Here is an 18,008-nt window from a genome sequence, read left to right as displayed (position 1 = left end):
GAGTCAGCTGGATGACCCGCCTGGAGCAGGACCACCTTTCCAAGCCTCAGTTTCATGGAGAGAATAAGCCAGTCTCACAAAGGGTTTGAGATTACCACGGGGTTAATTCTGGTTACTATCTGAGGAGTTTTGAGGCATTTTTTCCCCCTCAGTTGGTACCAATCTGCATATTAATCTCTTCTAGGGAGTTGATAGAGTTTCGCTCCCAAGTGTCTCCTAATTTCTAGAATGTTCACAATCGAGGTACTTTTAGTTAACTCAGGACATTTTTATGTATTTTCATAGTGTAACTTCAGGCCCAGATAGAGGATGAAATGATCCTTTTAAAGGAAGTGATGGGGTGGCTGGGGAATTTACAGAGGGTTTGAAGACTGAAGCCTAAGATGAAGAAACATGTTTTGATATTTCGCCTTTAATTCTAGTTAAAACAATTGCTACATTTGTCATTTCTAATCAAGATGTCATTGTGTGAGTTTTCTTTTTTCTTCTCTTTTTTTTTTAAGCCTGTTCCTCCCAAAGCCGCTTCTTCCATCATTCCTGTGTTGAACTTTGTTTGTATCCTTGACAACTTGACATTGTGCCTGACCAGGACAAAATAATACAAGCTATGGAACGTTAGTCTGGGCTCCTTACTAGAACCCTAATCAGGCTTGAGAACTTTCCTTCCATCAGGCTGAGGCCTCCAAGTAGACTAACCTGAGCACCAGCTGTTAACTGGGTCCTAAATCCTGCTAGAATTCTCCATCCATTCCAAATGTTCAAGGGGACTGACACAAGAGTAGAAAACCATTTGGCATTCTGAAATCAGGTGACTCCATCCTGCCATTCCTCATCAAAATCCCCAATTTTTAACCATGTCTGTTCTATAAAAGTGGAAACATTATAACAGTCAAACCAGTACGTTCTCACCATCCATTCTGACTGACCCAGGGTCTGAGAGTTGCAAAGCAGAAAGAAGCCACAGAAAGACCAAGGAGAGAGGTTCAAGGATGTTGGCTACTAAGCATTACAAGTGACTGAATGTGGAGAGCAGATTGGCTACCGAAGGAAGGAAGTAAAGTTTAGGTGCTCATACACAAGAGAGAATGGGGGCTGGGGCAGAAATAGGACCATCTGCTCACATCCTTGCTACCCTGACTGAAGACACTGCTTAGCTGGGCAGAGATGGCGCGGATGATTGTTTTTCTCAGATGCGGCTGAATCTTTGCACTGGCTAGTTCTCTTCACTTCATCTTTTTTTTTAAGTTTATTTATTTATTTGAGAGAGGGAGAGAGACAGAGACAGAGAGAGAGAGAGAGAGAGAGAGCGAGCGCGAGAGCGCATGCATGCGGGGGAGGGGGAAACCCAAGCAGGCTTCGCGCTGTCCGTACAGAGCCCAATGCGGGGCACTATCTGAGAATCATGAGTCGAAATCAGGAGTCCAACGCTTAATGGACTGAGCCACCCAGGAGCCCCTCCATGACCCTTTTAGCAGGAGAAAAGGAAGACTAAATTATTCAAAATAGTAGAGTTGACCCTTGTTATTCATGGAGTCTGTATTTGTAAATTACCCTACTCATTAAAATGTAGTCGTAACCCCCAAATCACTACTTGGCTGCGCTTTTGTGATCATTTTGAGACGTGCAGAACAGCAAGAAATTTGATTCACCTGATGTTCATGTTCCCAACTGAGGTCAAAGAAGACTGTGCTCTGCCTTTTTCAGCTTTTATACTGTAAACAAGTAACTTCTTCATAATGTATTTAGTATCATGTTTTTCACATTGTTGTGCTTTTTGTTGGTGATGTAGCTGTTTAAAATGCCCCCCCGCCAAGTGTAGTGCTGAAGTGCTTGCTGTCTAGTGTTCCTGAGCACAAAGCTATGATTGCCTTATGGAGAAAATGTATTTCTTAGGTGGGCTTTGTCCAGGCATCAGGTACAGTACCTTTGGCCCTAAATTCACTGTTAATGATTCAAATACATATAGTAAGATGTATTTAAATGGGAACACAAATAACACAGTTATTTATTAGGTATTGATTTATTAGGTATTTATTAGGTATTGATCAGTAGACAAAGATGTGACCAGAGCCTCAGAGGAACCTAACCTTATATTTCTGCTAGAAGCCATTTTTTTTTTTTTTTTTTTTTTTGGTGTTCTCTACATCAGTGTTCATGGAAACTTCGTGGAACATAACTACCCTGAATCATGAGAATTGACAAGTATGTATGTAGTATTTGCTTGGTTCCCGTATTGTATGGGAAGCCTGAACTATTCTGAGGGCCAATGTTGAGAATGTTCTATGTCTTTTTATATCATTCATTTTAGAGGATAAGATTGGAGCACAGTGAAATAGGAATGGGACATCTGAATTCCAGACTTGAATCTGTTGTTTCCTTGCTATGGGCCTCAGCTGGTAGAACAGATGATCTCCGAGATCATTCCCAGCTCAGAACTCTAACTCAGTACAGTTTTTTTTGTTTTTGTTTTTTTGGTTTTTTGTTTGTTTTTCAGTACAGTTTTAATTTCTCTGACATTTTTAACAGTTACTATCATATTTTTCACTTTCATTTGGTTTACTTTTTTAAGATTTTATTTTCAAGTAATCTCTACAGGCAACATGGGGCTCGAACTCACAACCCTGAGATCAAGAGTCACACACTCCACGGACTGAACCAGCCAGATGTCCCTCACTTTGATTTTTAGTATGCCCTTTTCCCCCAGTTTGGGCTCTTGAATGTAAGCCCTGAGTAAAATGCTACCATTATGGGACTTCCTGATTCCCTTCTTTAGAATGAGAATTCCAGCCATTTGGAATAAGGGCGTTTCTTGGCTTCAGCCTTAGAGGTGACAACATTTGGTTTCCCACGTTCCCAGCTGTCTTGTCACCTTTGTTTTACACCTTCTATGACTTTCACTCATGTTTAAGCCTTCCTAAAAAGAAAAGAGAATGACCAAATGACTCCTTTTTTAACCTTAATGTTTTGAATAGATTCTAGGTTGACCAAAGTCAGTAAGTATTTTACAACAACTTGGGTAATTCATTCTCCCAAGGAAGGTATATATCTTCCTAATTCTTTTAAAAAACAGCAACAGAGAAGGGCCAAATTGCTTAGATGTCTATGATACAGAGGCTTTCCACTGGATGGATTTGAGATCCTTTGTCATAAACTCAATTGGTGTAGGAGAGGGTAATCTTCCTTATCCTGCCTCCTTCTCACAAAAAGAATGATTATTTTTTCATTGAGGGTATTTTTTTTTCTGGAATGGTTTTACTGCTAAATTTCAAAGTGTGTTTTTAACTCTAAAATTCTTAAATTTTATGATTTTGTATTTGCCACTGAATCTGAGGCTGGTAAATTTAGCTATAGACTTACTTGTAAATTCCATTTACCCAAAATCCAAGTAAATAGAAAATCAAGATTTTTAAAAATTAAAAGTATCATGCAATATTGATAAAGTCCTAGAAGTTGGTTATGATAAAATTAATTGCCATCCATCTTAAGCTTTTGAGTGACCTTGTTGGTTATATGAGAAATTTTAAATTGTGTGCAATATCCTATTTTTGTGAAGGTTATTTTCCATCCTAATTTTTTTGGTCTCCCCTATCTCCTGCATGTATGTGGTTTCACCCAAATTATGTACTCCTTTTCAGCAGATAATTCAGTTTTCAAGTTGAGATTTGAAAAATAAAATTCTGTCTTCTACATTTATGTACTTCCGAAACCAAAGAATATGTTCCCATTTTAAATAGTATCACATGCATTAGGTTCAGTGTCAATGAGATATGAAGTCAAGATGCAACAAACATTTTTTTTAAGTTTTAATGGGTCCAGGGTCTACTCTTTGCTATAGGATGAATTTTCCCACAATAGAATGTACTTTACCCAAAGGTACATTCAAGGCTATAAAGGAATCATAATCGGCTGCAAACTGCTCTCTAATTTTTTAATTTTCTCTAGTAAACAACCCAGTGTAAGGACTTTTACATTGCCTGCTCAGAATTGAGTTTGCCGAACTTAAGTTTATTGGGTATTGGACTAGGTAGGGATTGGTTCCCTGCTCTCCCGGTGAGTCATCACTTATTTACAGTGATTGTACGAAGGACCCCTTCTCTCATTGGATTAGTGTCCTTAGTGGGTGTCTCTGTGTTTGGTTTGTCACTTCTGGTTTTGGTTCGTCACTTTATGTCTTCCTTTTATTGAGCATTTACTATGAGTTAGCCAATATTAAGTGCTTTACATACGTGATCGAACTAAATTACCAATATAACAAACTTTAGGTGGATGTGATTATCCATATTTTTCACCTGAGAGGTGGAGGCTTAGGAAAGTGAGGTAAGGACACTACAGTCAACAAGTTAGTCCAAGTTTATATAAACTTGGTGAATGGTGGATTGAGATCTGTTTAGTTCCAATATTTGCATGGTGCTTTCTCTTTTTCCAATAGTGTGTTTACTCTGGTATTATACTGTTAAGAGTTCAAGGAAACTGGCATCATCTTGTGTTTGGTAGTAAATAACTATTTGTAAATTTTGTTGTTGTTCTGGCCTACCCCTTTTCACTAGATAAATGTCCCCAGGGAAAGGAGAGTGAGGGAGGCTTTCCATTTACTTTGTGGTAAAGCTGTGTCAGGAAAGCTGGTAGCAGGGTCATGACCAAGAGTAAATTCCACACACTATAGAAAAAAATAGTCTCACTGGGTCAAGGTTAAGATGAAGGGTCAAGCCTTGCAAGCAGGCAAAGGATAAAAGCAGTAGCAACAGAAGGGGTCCTGATTTATTTTCAACCTGTTTCCTCATTGAAGGCAGCCAGAGTAATTAAGATTTCCTCTTAATCTGTGTAGCTCTCAGTGCCCTTTGAAGTGGCATGGGGCTCGAGTTGGGGTGGGGAGATCCACCAGGCAGTCTGAAAGGAAACACGTTCAAAAAAGTGAAACATGGAGACTTGACATTTTAGACTTGGGTCTTAGAATTTGAACAGCATTTGGTAGAATAGGTAACAGTCTTTCTTTCTTTCTTTCTTTCTTTCTTTCTTTCTTTCTTTCTTTCTTTCTTAATTTCTTTCTTTCAGTTCTATTTATTTTTTTTAAGTTCTATCTATTATTTTTGAGAGAGAGCATGAGCAAGGGAGGGGCAGAGAGAAAAAAGAGAATCCCAAGCAGGCTCCGTACTGTCAACATGGAGCCCGATGTAGGGCTCAGACCTACCAAAAGTGAGATCATGACTTGAGCCAAAATCAGGAGTCAGATGCTGAACCGACTGAGCCACCCAGGTGCCCGGTAACACTATTTCTAAGGGAGATTTTTGTTTAAATTATAGTGAGGTAGATTAAGATCAGTGAGATAAATTGGAATGAATTTATAGTCTAATAACTTACGTAATAAACTATACACTAATCGTTTGTAACTGGATTATAGATAGTTGCAGACACATTTGAATTTGTTCATTGGGATAAGACATCCTTGATATGTAATCAGTTCCCATGGTCATTTTAGAGATTCTTTACTGAGCCATCTCTTTGTGTTAAGGATTGTCATAATCCCTGAGGTTATGGGTTTATTTACTTAGGGAGTATAAAAGTGTAAAGCTTATTACCTTAAACTAATAATACACTTCTCTACAGTCCTTTGTAAATTTACAAGGTACTTTGATATGCAGTGTCTCACTCCAGTACCATGATGATGGTAAGCGGCTTGTTAAAGGTCACAGAAGTAGTGAGAAACAGGACCCAAGACTTAATTGACGCTTCTTGATTCTGAGGGCATTTATCCTTATAATAGGCACAACTTGACAAAAGGAAAAAAAAAACTACTTTATTAATGTTTCACACTTTTTATGCAGTTACTGTTCTTTATAACACATGACGATGGAGGCATTGGGGATTTTTTTTTTAAATTTTTTAAAATATTTGTTTATTTTTGAGACAGAGAGACAGAGCATGTAGAGGGGAGGGGCAGAGAGAGAGGGAGACACAGAATCTGAAACGGGCTTCAGGCTCTGAGCTGTCAGCACAGAGCCCGACGCGGGGCTCGAACTCACGAGCCGTGAGATCATGACCTGAGCTGAAGTCGGACACTTAACCGACTGAGCCATCCAGGCGCCCCAGGATTTTTTTTTTAATCCACTAGAATTAAAATTGGGCTTAGAACGTATTTAATCTCTACTTAAAAAAAATTTATGAAAGAGAACCCTCCCCCTGCAACCAATTATTTTCGTCCCACGGTTGGCAAACTCTGCTTGTAAAGGGTCTGATAGTAAATATTAGGTTTTGCAGGCCATATGGTCTCTATTACAACTATTCAACTTTGCTGTTTTAGTGTGAAAACAGCCATAGATGACATGAAAATGAATATGCTTGAGTTCCAATACAACTTTATTTATGGACACTGGGATTTGAATTTCATATAACTTCCATGTGCCACAAAATATTATTATTTTTTAATTTTTTCATTTATTTTAAAAGGCAAAAGCCATTTTTAGCCCACAGGCCCTAACAAAACAGGTGGCAGGCTAGACTTGGCTTGAAGACCTAAGATTGTCAACCCCTGGCTTATTTATTTTTTTAATTTTTAAAAATGTTTTATTTATTTTTGAGAGAGAGAGAGACACAGAGAGAGCAGAGGAAGGGCAGAAAGAGAGGGAGACACAGAATCTGAAACGGGCTCCAGGCTCCCAGCTGTCAGCACCAAGCCTGACACAGGGCTCGAACTCACAAGTCAGTCGTGAGATTGTGACCTGAGTGCGAGTAGGAAGTAGGATTCTTAACCAACTGAGCCACCGAGGCATCCCATCAACCCTGGTTTAGATAGGAAGGAAAGGGGAGGGCGTTCCCTCTTGACTGCATTGGGGAAGGATGAAGACGGAGGGACGAGGATCTTATGCACTTGAGTTGGATTCTGTGGTTAAGACTGAGGTGGCTGGTTCCTCCCAAATGTGTCTTTTTGCCTTGACACTTTCCCACTCATTTTAGTGAAAACTTTGCTTCATTTCCATAACTCCTAGTGAGAAATCCTATGACTAGTGATGATGTGGTTTAAACAAATTACAGTTAAGACATTCAGTGTGGACAGTGAGATGTTTTGATTTGTTCTCTAATTGTTTCCTGTGTGCAAATCATGGCCTGTAGTTTGTCCCCAGGTGAGGTCAAGCTCTGCGTCAACTGGTGTTTGTCCCCCACCGTTTCTAGCCTAGAGCTAAATAGCCAACATTTATGAAATCACATACTTATTATTAATTGGTGGGGAGACAACTAGAAAGCCTGTTCCCACTCTACGGATTTTCAGAGGGACTAAAGTTACACTCTTGATATACTAATAAATACAAACTGTTAGGTCGATGAACATACATGCTGACTGTCATAAGTGATGGCTTTCTAGCTGGCATTCTGTCACCAAATAGCATCCAGAAGTTGGACCTCTTTTTTTCCTTTCTCCTCTTTTTAATATGGAATGCTTCACCTTGCATGTCCTCCTTGCTCCGGGCCATGCTCGGCTCCTCTGTAGTGTTCCACGTTTCATTTATGTGCTGCTGAAGCACCTAACAGAAATCGAACTTCTTTAAAGCTCTTTGATCCTGCCACTGCAAACCCCTTCCCAGGAGATTTCTGGGAGCTTTCCCTTCCGACACAGTTAAACCCACCAGAACAGTCTCTCTCTCTCGGAGAACTGCTGGCTGTTTGCAGTTGGAAAGTGGGAGGGGCAGGACCAATTTCAACATTCAGAGCCTCAGAAGTGTGGTTCAAGGTCATTTCAAAGGGGCGGTTCCCTTGGCTCGCCCCTGCTCACAAGCAGGCGGAGTGACTTGCGTATTAATTCTAGATTGCCCCTTCCTGTTGTTTTTAGTCTTATTTTAGCTTTCTGGTTTTACCTTTCCCAGCCTGAGTCAATAGAGGTGGGTGTGGCCATAAGCTCAGGATGCTGCAGCTAAAGGTGGGTCAACTCTTGCCCCCGCCCTTCTACCCGTATTCCAGGCCGGACAGGCTTGCAGCCATCCATGTACAAGCCAGTGGTAGACCAGGCACTCAGAGAGGCAAAAACGTCACTTTGGGTGAAATTTGTTTAGGCTGCTTCTGAGGCTTCGTCCAAACCCAAGTATTAGTAAAATCGTACTTTCTACACTGAAAAACTAATGCCCAGCTCTTGCCTAGATGAAGTGAGATCATGCTGGACCAAAAGAGAATACTCAAAACAAAACAAAACAGAACAAAACAAAACAAAACAAAATAAAACAAAATAAATGGTTTTGTTGAGAAAATGAATGGTCCTAAATAAGTAGAGTAAAATAAGAAATTCAGATGTTAACCCTAAAATTACTATGATTAACTAAATACAGAGAGATTATAACTGAATACCCTATATACTTCTTAATTTATACGATTTTTTTAATGTTTAATTTTTGAGAGAGAGAGAGAGAGAGAGAGAGAGAGCGCGCGCGTGCATGCATGCACGTGTTCTCGAGGTGGGGAGGGGCAGAGAGAGAGGGAGAGACAGAATCAGAAGCAGGCTCCAGGCTCTGAGCTGTCAGCACAGAGCCCAACATGGGGCTCCAACTCACACACTGTGAGATCATGACCTGAACCAAAGTCGGATGCTTAAGCGACTGAGCCTCCCAGGCACCCCATATAAGTTTCAATCATGCATTTAAATCGCTATTTTACCAACGTTATTCATTAATATATAATATATATATTTTTGAAAAAAATTAATTTATACTTTTTTCAGAAAAAAATAGCTGTCAGTAAAACTGAGACACACATTTTTTAAAATGTTGAAATTCCTTAATTAGTTAAGTCAGGGACTCATGAGAGAGAGAGAGGGAGAGAGAGGGAGAGAGAGAGAATCCCCTTTAACTCAAGACTTTATGCTTCTACAAATTATTTTCTAATTTTTTTTTTCCATTCCAAACTGGTATATGAAATCCCTACTATTTTAATAAAGTAGTATGGAGAACTGTAAAGATAATTACTTTTGGTGTAAATAAATAGGCTAAATATTGATTAAATCCATTTTGGTGAGTCAGACTTGATGGAAAAATAATGGAATTGCTGATTAACACTCCAGTCTCTACTAATTTTTTATTGTTTGGATGGGGTTGTGAAACTGGTTCATTACATGTCAACCTGATCCATTTTTATCTACTAGGCTTTGCTGTAGTCCACAGAAAGGAATACCATGTCTTACTGGTATTAATCAGGGATGGGGAGGTGGGGGCACTTCTCTTATTTCTGGTTTTCTTTGATCATGTGGAAGAAGCTCTATCCACAGGTATAGCCTACCTGCGGGAAAGGTGGTAGCATTTCTCAGCTGTGTCACTCCTCCCTCCCTAAGAGAAGTGATTTAATCTGATTGGTGAGTCCAGGAGAAGGGGAGCTGGCTCCTTCTTACCCATTCCGTCTGGGAGTGGGTGGCCACCAAGGAGCTGGCATCGGCCAGACCTTTAGAAGGGCATGCACTTTATCTGTAAGAGGAGGCTGCCCGCACTTAGGTGCTATTTGGACTTGATAAGTCTGTCTAATACTGGAAAATGTAATTAGGAAGGCTGCTATTCCACAGGGTATAAGCCCTGTGCTCTGTATCAGCTTTACGATGATACCAGGGATATTTTGGTTTCTCATCTCCCTTATTCTTCTGTTTCATTTTCCAGTTGGCTCAGAAATCAGGCTGGAAAGAAAAGTATTTGTAACCCGGCCCCCTTGGGCCTCCAACAGGAATGTTCGTCAGAGGTTCACTAATATAGACTAATCCCAATAACTTTCTTGAAGTCATAATTTGGTTTGGTTTCAGAATTGCTTTTTTGGACCCGTCTAAAGATTTAAAAAAAATTTTTTTTGATCTTTATTTATTTTTGAGAGAGAGAGAGAGAGAGAGAGAGAGAGAGAGAGAGAGACAGAGTACGAACAGGGGAGGAACAGAGAAAGAGGGAGACACAGAATCTGAAGCAGGCTCCAGGCTTGGAGCTCCGAGCTGTCAGCACAGAGCCCGATGCGGAGCTCAAACTCAGGAACCACGAGATCATGACCTGAACCAAAGACGGACGCTTAACCAACTGAACCACCCAGGCGCCCCTGAAGATTGTTTGTTTGTTTTAATTTTTTTTTTAACATTTATTTATTATTGAGAGACAGAGAGACACAGAGCATGAGCAGGGGAGGGGCAGAGAGAGAGGGAGACACAGAATCCAAAGCAGGCTCCAGGCTCTGAGCTGCCAGCACAGAGCCCAACATGGGGCTTGAACCCACAAACTGCGAGATCACGACCCGAGCTGAAGTCTGTCGCTTAACCAACTGAGCCACCCAGGCAACCCCCCTGAAGATTGTTTTTAAGAACAACTATTAGCATGTCTAGAATGACTTCAGATAATTTACATTTGCTTTTAGGTACAAAGGGCTGGATGAATACTTGATGCTTTAGGATAAAAAGGTGGTCTGCAGATATGCTACCTCCCTTTCTGATGTTGTGTCAGTTGCTAAGTTCTGCTCTTATGGGCAACTTGCTTCAGAACTATACGACCGAATGGAGGAGAATGGCTTTCCTGTCTTCTAGTTACCATATGAAGATAGGGAGGAAAGTCGCTGTTAAACATGCCTCCCTTTCAATACACTCTTAGGATTTTATGACCATCATTCAGACCTGAGGGATAAGTTGCCTAAAGGGAAAAAAAAACAAAACCATCTATGGTGACCAACCCAGATGTCTACTAAATCCTGGAAAACTGGGATGTCACCTGGGAGACAAGACTTTCACTGCCATGATGAGGAACATCCATGGTAAACCAAGACGAGCTGGTTAGCCTACAAGACCTACCTAGCACGTCACTTCAGCTGTTCTGTCCAGCAATGCCATTTACTTCAATACTGAGCTCGCTCTTTGTATCGATTGTGACATAACAAACGGTCATCCCTTGCAATAAATACTTGCTTATTGAGGCCCCGTGACAATAAGGCTGAAGACATAATATATATGCCCAATTTTGACTGTATTGACTACACTCCTACTTCTTCCTTTAACTCATTTTGTACTTTTTGCTTCACAGGTTTGTGATTCAGACACCATGCTTGACCCTGCGTCATCTGTGGAAATGGTAAAAGTTTTAGAAGAAGACCCTATGGTCGGAGGTGTCGGGGGAGATGTCCAGGTGTGTAAGCCTTCACTTTCGGCATGAGTCGCTTTTAGTTATACTCTTACTCATTGATTCATTGAACACGTATTTATTACACACCAAACTCTCTGCCAGATGTGGCTTTTGGTGCTAGAGACACATTAGTATGTGCCTTGACCCACTTTATTGCCTCTTTCCTTCCCTAAATTGAAAAAAAGAATTAGGATTTCTTGTTTAACCCTGGAATGTAACCCTTGTTTGCTGTGGCTGATAAGTGATATATACTTAATTTAAATGTGTAATGATTTCTATCGTATCTTCTTGAACCATAACTTAATGTTCTGGTAAAATCTGATGTTAGAGTTCATTTAGCTGTGAAGGTAAAAAAAAAAAAAAAAAAAAAGGAAGAAGGGCAGATGATGGATTCTATATTTTATACCTATGTGTTTAAAAGCTGGTCAATATATGCTTGATTAAAAATCCAAATTGGAATACAAAGAAAGAAAAGAGAAGAAGCAAGTCAAATTTATACTGGTAAGAAAGGCAAAGGAATAATTAATTAATAAGTGGATTTTCTGATTATGATTTATTTCCCACTTTTTTTTTTTTTGAGAGGGAGGAGGGACAGAGGGAGAGAAAAACAGAGAGGGAGAATCTTTTTTTTTTTTTATAAATTTTTTTTTTTAACATTTATTTATTTTTGAGACAGAGACAGAGCATGAACGGGGGAGGGGCAGAGAGAGAGGGAGACACAGAATCTGAAACAGGCTCCAGGCTCTGAGCTGTCAGCACAGAGCCCGACGCGGGGCTCGAACTCACGGACCCCGAGATCATGACCTGAGCCGAAGTCAGCCGCCTAACCGACTGAGCCACCCAGGCGCCCCAGAGAGGGAGAATCTTAAGTAGACTCCAAGCATGAGCCGGAATCAAGAGTCGGCTGCTTAATCAACTGAGCCACCCAGGTGTCCCCCTGCTAATTCTCTTTATTTCCCAGTATTTGCTATAAGTGGAGGAACAAGTAAACAAATATTAATGAAGGCTACTTGGAATATGTGGGATTGGAAATGAATATATATGTGAATATGTGAAAATATGTGAAGATTAAAATGAGTGCTTTGTAGGGGGCTCCTAGGTGGCTCAGCCGGTTAAGCGTCCAGTTCTTGGTTTCGGCTCAGGTAATGATCTCACAGTCTCATGAGTACAAGCCCCACTTCGGACTCTGTGCTGATAGCGGGGAGCCTGCTTAGGATTCTCTCTTTCCCTCTCTCTCTGCCCCTCCCCCACTTGCACTGTCTCTGTCTCAAAATAAATAAATAAACTTAAAAAAATGAGTGCTTTGCAAACACGTGATCAGATTTTGGCAAAAGGTGAGAAGCACGTGGAAACTTGACTTTAAAATTTGGGTTCTGCGTTGCTGTATAACCCATTTTACACATGCATGGTGACACTGAAGGCAAAGACAATGCCTGGAGCAGACAAAGAAACAGCCTGGTGATAAAAGAGGAAGCATGCAAAATCTAGATGAGAACTGAACAAAACTGAGATGAAACAAAGAATTTAGAAATATTGCCAAGAAAAAGCTGCTAATTTTCAGTAGCTTTTGCATAGAGCATTATTTCAGGATTTAAGTTTTGGGGAAAGGCCAGAACAAGCAATTTATCACTGGCATTGTGTAAAAGAGAGAAAGAAGGAGAAGGAAAATTAATAGAATTGAATGAGTTGGAAATTAACCAGAACAGGAGAGAAGAGGACTTAAAAACCTTCAAATCTTAGATGGTAGGAAAGAGTGGGAAACTTTAGGATCTGAGTCCTAAAGCCTAAAAATATTATAGCGTAACAACAAGAAGGACAAAAAGCAGCAAAAAGAGGACAGAGTCATGAAGTAGAAAAACTATTGCTCATCAAGGAGTCCCAATGCATGGACGCAATTGATCAGATTAATCTAGTAACATAGGATCAGAGAAAATAAAAGATAACTGTGTCAAAATGAAGAAGGATGCTTCATAGGAGGAGCAAATAACACACTTCGCTCTAGGCAGTAACCTCACAACAGCACAGATTTTGTTGGTATTTTAGCTAAGGCTTACCTTTATTTATTCTTTTTTTTTTTTTTTTTTCCTTCTTGCAGATTTTAAACAAGTATGATTCCTGGATCTCCTTCCTCAGCAGTGTGAGATACTGGATGGCTTTTAACATAGAAAGGGCCTGCCAGTCTTATTTTGGGTGTGTCCAGTGCATCAGTGGGCCTCTGGGAATGTACAGAAACTCCTTGCTGCATGAATTTGTGGAAGACTGGTACAATCAGGAATTTATGGGCAGCCAATGTAGTTTTGGTGACGATCGGCATCTAACGAACCGAGTGCTGAGTCTGGGCTATGCAACAAAATACACAGCTCGATCCAAGTGCCTTACGGAGACACCTATAGAATATCTGAGATGGTTAAACCAGCAGACCCGTTGGAGTAAGTCCTACTTCCGAGAGTGGCTGTACAATGCGATGTGGTTTCATAAACATCACTTGTGGATGACCTATGAGGCAGTTATCACTGGATTCTTCCCTTTCTTCCTCATTGCCACAGTAATCCAGCTCTTCTACAGGGGAAAAATTTGGAACATCCTCCTCTTCTTGTTAACTGTCCAGTTAGTAGGTCTCATAAAGTCATCCTTTGCCAGCTGCCTTAGAGGAAATATTGTCATGGTCTTCATGTCCCTCTACTCAGTGTTATACATGTCAAGTTTACTTCCCGCCAAGATGTTTGCAATTGCCACGATAAACAAAGCTGGGTGGGGCACATCTGGAAGGAAAACCATTGTTGTTAATTTCATAGGACTCATTCCAGTATCAGTTTGGTTTACAATCCTCCTGGGCGGTGTGATTTTCACCATTTATAAGGAATCTAAGAAGCCATTCTCAGAATCCAAACAGACCGTTCTAATTGTTGGAACGTTGCTCTATGCATGCTATTGGGTCATGCTTTTGACGCTGTATGTGGTTCTCATCAATAAATGTGGCAGGAGGAAGAAGGGACAACAGTATGACATGGTGCTCGATGTATGATCTCACGTTGTTTGACGTTTGCAGTCACACACGCAGACACACACAAAACCTTAGTTCCTCTTGTGGCATCAGATAGTGCCACCAAAGGAGACATATCACTGCTGCTGGGACTTGAACAAAGACATTTCTATGGGTTTATTTTGATTCTGCCAAAGTAAAACAAGACATCAATGAGAAGAAACTCAGAGTTTAACCTGTTATTTCTATGAAAATGGGAAACATTCTTTGTTTATGCACTTTTTCCTTACTGTACATCCGCCTAACAGTGTTTGTCCTATATACCTCACTAGCCATGCTTTATGTGGGTTATCACGGAAGAAAAGGATTTTGGAAACTCAAGGAAAAGTTCTTTCAACGTATACAACCTAACTTATGGACTGTGTTGATAGCTAATTTTTTTTTTTTTTTTTAGAAAGGATTTTCTGTTTAACTCTACCAAATGAAATGCCAAAGGAAATTTTAAAGGCCGTTGGCTGTGCTGTATTTTTATATAACTGTACTGTGTTTTAAAATTTTGTATGCCAATTTTTAAAGCAAATTTTGCATATTCTATATTTTACTTCTCTGCCAAAATACACCTGATCTTTTTTTATTATTATTAAAATAGGTTCTGAAAAAATTCATACTTAAAAAAAAAAAATCTACCCAAAATGTGAAGCTTGGTTGACTGATGTTGTTCATGATAGAAAGAATAAAATATTTCTCTCTCTCTCTCTACCTTTTAAAATGGAATAGTTTCTTTCTGTGAAAAATATTTAAACTTTCAATATTTTAACTTCTTTTCATTTCTTTTAGAAAAGGCCAATATACCTGTCACACTTTGGAAGTAGAAATATGTACTTAGGTGTACAAAATAAAAGGAAAATCAGAAAATCGAGGCCAAAGGGGTAGAAAAGTGCAATTTTTCATAAGATTAAAAAAAAAGGGAATGCTAGTCCTTGAAAGAAAACACTAGGCATCAGCACTGGACAAAACATGGGTATCAGAGATTAATAACCTTTGGGGTTTCTGGCAGTGTTTTCTCAGGCTGAGTACAATGGAAAGTGGAAAAAAATTATCTGTATTATTTGGACAAATACAATGCAGTTCATCATTTTGTTCTGTGGCTTGAATTCACCAGATACTGTCCACATATTGAACATAATTTGCTGGTCTTTTTTTTTTTTTTTTCCAGCTTACCAGTTCACTTTACATGTTACCATGAGGTTTACACTGGTGACTTGGATACATTTTAATAAGTGTAAAGCCTATAGATATGAAAATTGACACATTTAAGTTCCTCTTCTACTTTCTAGGGAGGATTTTTTTTCTGAATTTATGCAGATAATTGCTTCATCTGTCTTGTTATTGGCCTACATAGGTATGTTTACATAGTAAAAATAATATCAAGGTTTAATAAGTGTATCAAGAATTGGCACATAAAAGAAATTGATGGACCAGGTACCCCTAGCCCGGCTAATTTAGCTACTCCAAGGGCCTCAGTTACCCAGTTTGACATTTGACATGACCCATCTTGCCTTGTAGCTGGTGATGTGTAGACCTGTGTTAAACATAATCGAACACATGAGTCGTCGCATAGAAAATGTTGTGATGAGGCAGAGTGTGAATGTGGCAAAGGGTTCAACTATGTGCCTCTGTCATTCTGCTTCCTTTCCGTGCAGATGCCTACGTTCCATCTGTCCTGCTTAAGAAAAAGCTGCACATTCTACCTTCGGAGTACAAAAGGTACATACCATTTTGCAACTCAAACTCACTGATGGGAGAGTTGGTGGGGGAAAAACACAGCATGCCAATAAATGAAACTAAAACTTGAGTTTGCCTTTTTAACTATTTATGTTCTAAGTTAAGCTTTGATAACTTTCAAATGTCAAATTCTCTCATTCTTATAAAAGATTGAATTAATTGCCTGTATTTATTGTAGCAATTATTCAATGTATTTCCAGTATAGGATGTATAGTATAATTGATTTTTTGTAAATAAAATATTTTTGATAAGAGTATTGCCTTTTTTTCTAAGGGAAGGGGAAATTTCAAATGAAACAAAACCTCTGTTTTCCTGATGGTAGTGGAATAGATTTAAGAATGGGGTATATAGAAAATAAACAAACATAGTTGGTAAAAGGTAATAGAAATCATTTCATGTTACTAATGATGAAGCAGAAATCCCTCAAATTAGTGTGGTTTGGAAATCTGGAAAACAGAGGAGTGAGAGAGAGAGAGAGATTCAGTTAATATAATCTTGCCTTTTCTTTAATCTTAAATTTCCCTTGGAAGCATCCCAAATTTAGACAAAAATTATTTTATTATAATAATTTATCATAGTGGAGGAAAAATCACAGATTTTCAGAAAATTCATAAGCAACTTTATTATTATAAATAATAACAAGATCTTAAAAATAACTTGAACTCCAATAGAGGGCAATAATTAAATGAATTATGGCATTTTCAAACAATGTAACATTATTGCCCATTAAAATGTTTTCAGAGAACATGAGGATATTGGAAAAATGTTACATTAAAATTTTCTAACCATTTTGTACAGTAACATCTCAAATTTGTAAAAAGAAACATGTTTAAATATCATCTCTACTATTGGGAATATCACAGGTTTCTATACTGTATACATTTTTGTATTTTCCAAATACCATGATCCTGTATTGTTTTTATAATCAGAAAAAGGACAATAAATATTGCTTTTTTAAAAAAAGTGGGTCGGGGCATCTAATAGCATTTCCTGGTTTGAGGAACTCTGATGCTAATCCATTTTACCACTCATCCCTCAAATTCATCTTGCTTCCTGATTTTCTTTTTATTATTTAGTTCCTGAGAATCTCTCATTACTTTGGCACAGTTACATTATACACACACACACACACACACACACAATATAAAACAACGTTAAGCCACTGACCATTATTGCCACTCCAGTGATGGTTCTAATCTCAGTGATCAGTGATTCACTGATAAAGTCACTTGGTGCTCTGTTAGAGGCTGGCAAAGTTAACATAACGAGCCAGTATACAGGGTAGCCTTTTCTGGCTGTGTGGTCTGTCATGTGACCACTCTTCTCTTCTTTTGGACTACAAAAGCATCCATAGGCAATATGCCAACCAATGTGTGTGGCCAGCTTCCAATAACACATTATGGACACTGACATTTGAATTTATAATTTGCATGCATTTTGAAGTATTCTTTTAGTCATTTAAATATCTTAAAACTATTCCTAGTTTACCAGCATTACTAAAACAGGCAACGAGCCAGATCTGGCCTGCCGGCCATGGTTTAAAGACGCTTATTAGTCTATAGGAATCTACTGACTCATCTGTACCATTAAATACACCAACACCTAAGTTTCGAGCACATACCATGCATCAGGTACTGCCAGAGCACATTGTACAGACGGGCTGTTTTAGCTCTATCAGTCTGAAGGGGTTCCACTATTTTTGCCACTTACCGGTGAGGAATTTGAGGCTTGGAGTTGATATCTTGAGACCATAAAGCTATTAAATTGTGATGGTGGAATTTAGGTCCAGGTATTCTGATGTCAGAATTACCTTTTAAACAGTTTATACTCAGTGTGCCGTCCGTGGTCCAGCAGCACAAGCAGCGCCTGGAATTTGGTTAGAAATGAAAATGCATGGGGCGCCCGGGTGGCTCAGTCTGTTAAGTGCATGACTCTTGATTTTGGCTCAGGTCATGATCTTATGGTTTGTGAGATGAAGCCCTGTACTGGTCTCTGTGCTGGGCGTGGAGCCTGCTTAAGATTCTCTCTCCTCCCTCTGCCCCTTCCCCTGCTTGTGCACACACTCTCTCTCCCTCAAAATAGATAAATAAACTTTAGGGGGAAAAAAAAAGAAATGCAAATGCGTGCCC

At 39.3% G+C, this 18,008-nt stretch overlaps 1 protein-coding gene across 1 annotated transcript in view; it reads left to right on the top strand.

Annotated features, from left to right (window-relative positions):
- The window catches only part of HAS2 (hyaluronan synthase 2), a 30,444-nt gene extending 14,312 nt beyond the window's left edge, over positions 1-16,132 (top strand). The window contains exons 3-4 of the mRNA XM_043601680.1: positions 11,013-11,114; positions 13,207-16,132. Coding sequence (XP_043457615.1) covers positions 11,013-11,114; positions 13,207-14,136 — 1,032 coding nt within the window. The 3' untranslated portion in view covers positions 14,137-16,132. The remainder of the gene's footprint in view (positions 1-11,012; positions 11,115-13,206) is intronic.
- Positions 16,133-18,008: the final 1,876 nt, after the last annotated feature.

This window comes from Prionailurus bengalensis, chromosome F2 (assembly GCF_016509475.1).
Source record: "Prionailurus bengalensis isolate Pbe53 chromosome F2, Fcat_Pben_1.1_paternal_pri, whole genome shotgun sequence".
Taxonomy (NCBI): Eukaryota; Metazoa; Chordata; class Mammalia; order Carnivora; family Felidae; genus Prionailurus; species Prionailurus bengalensis.
Note: the sequence above shows the minus strand (reverse complement) of the source record. Positions and strands in the feature narration are given on the sequence as shown.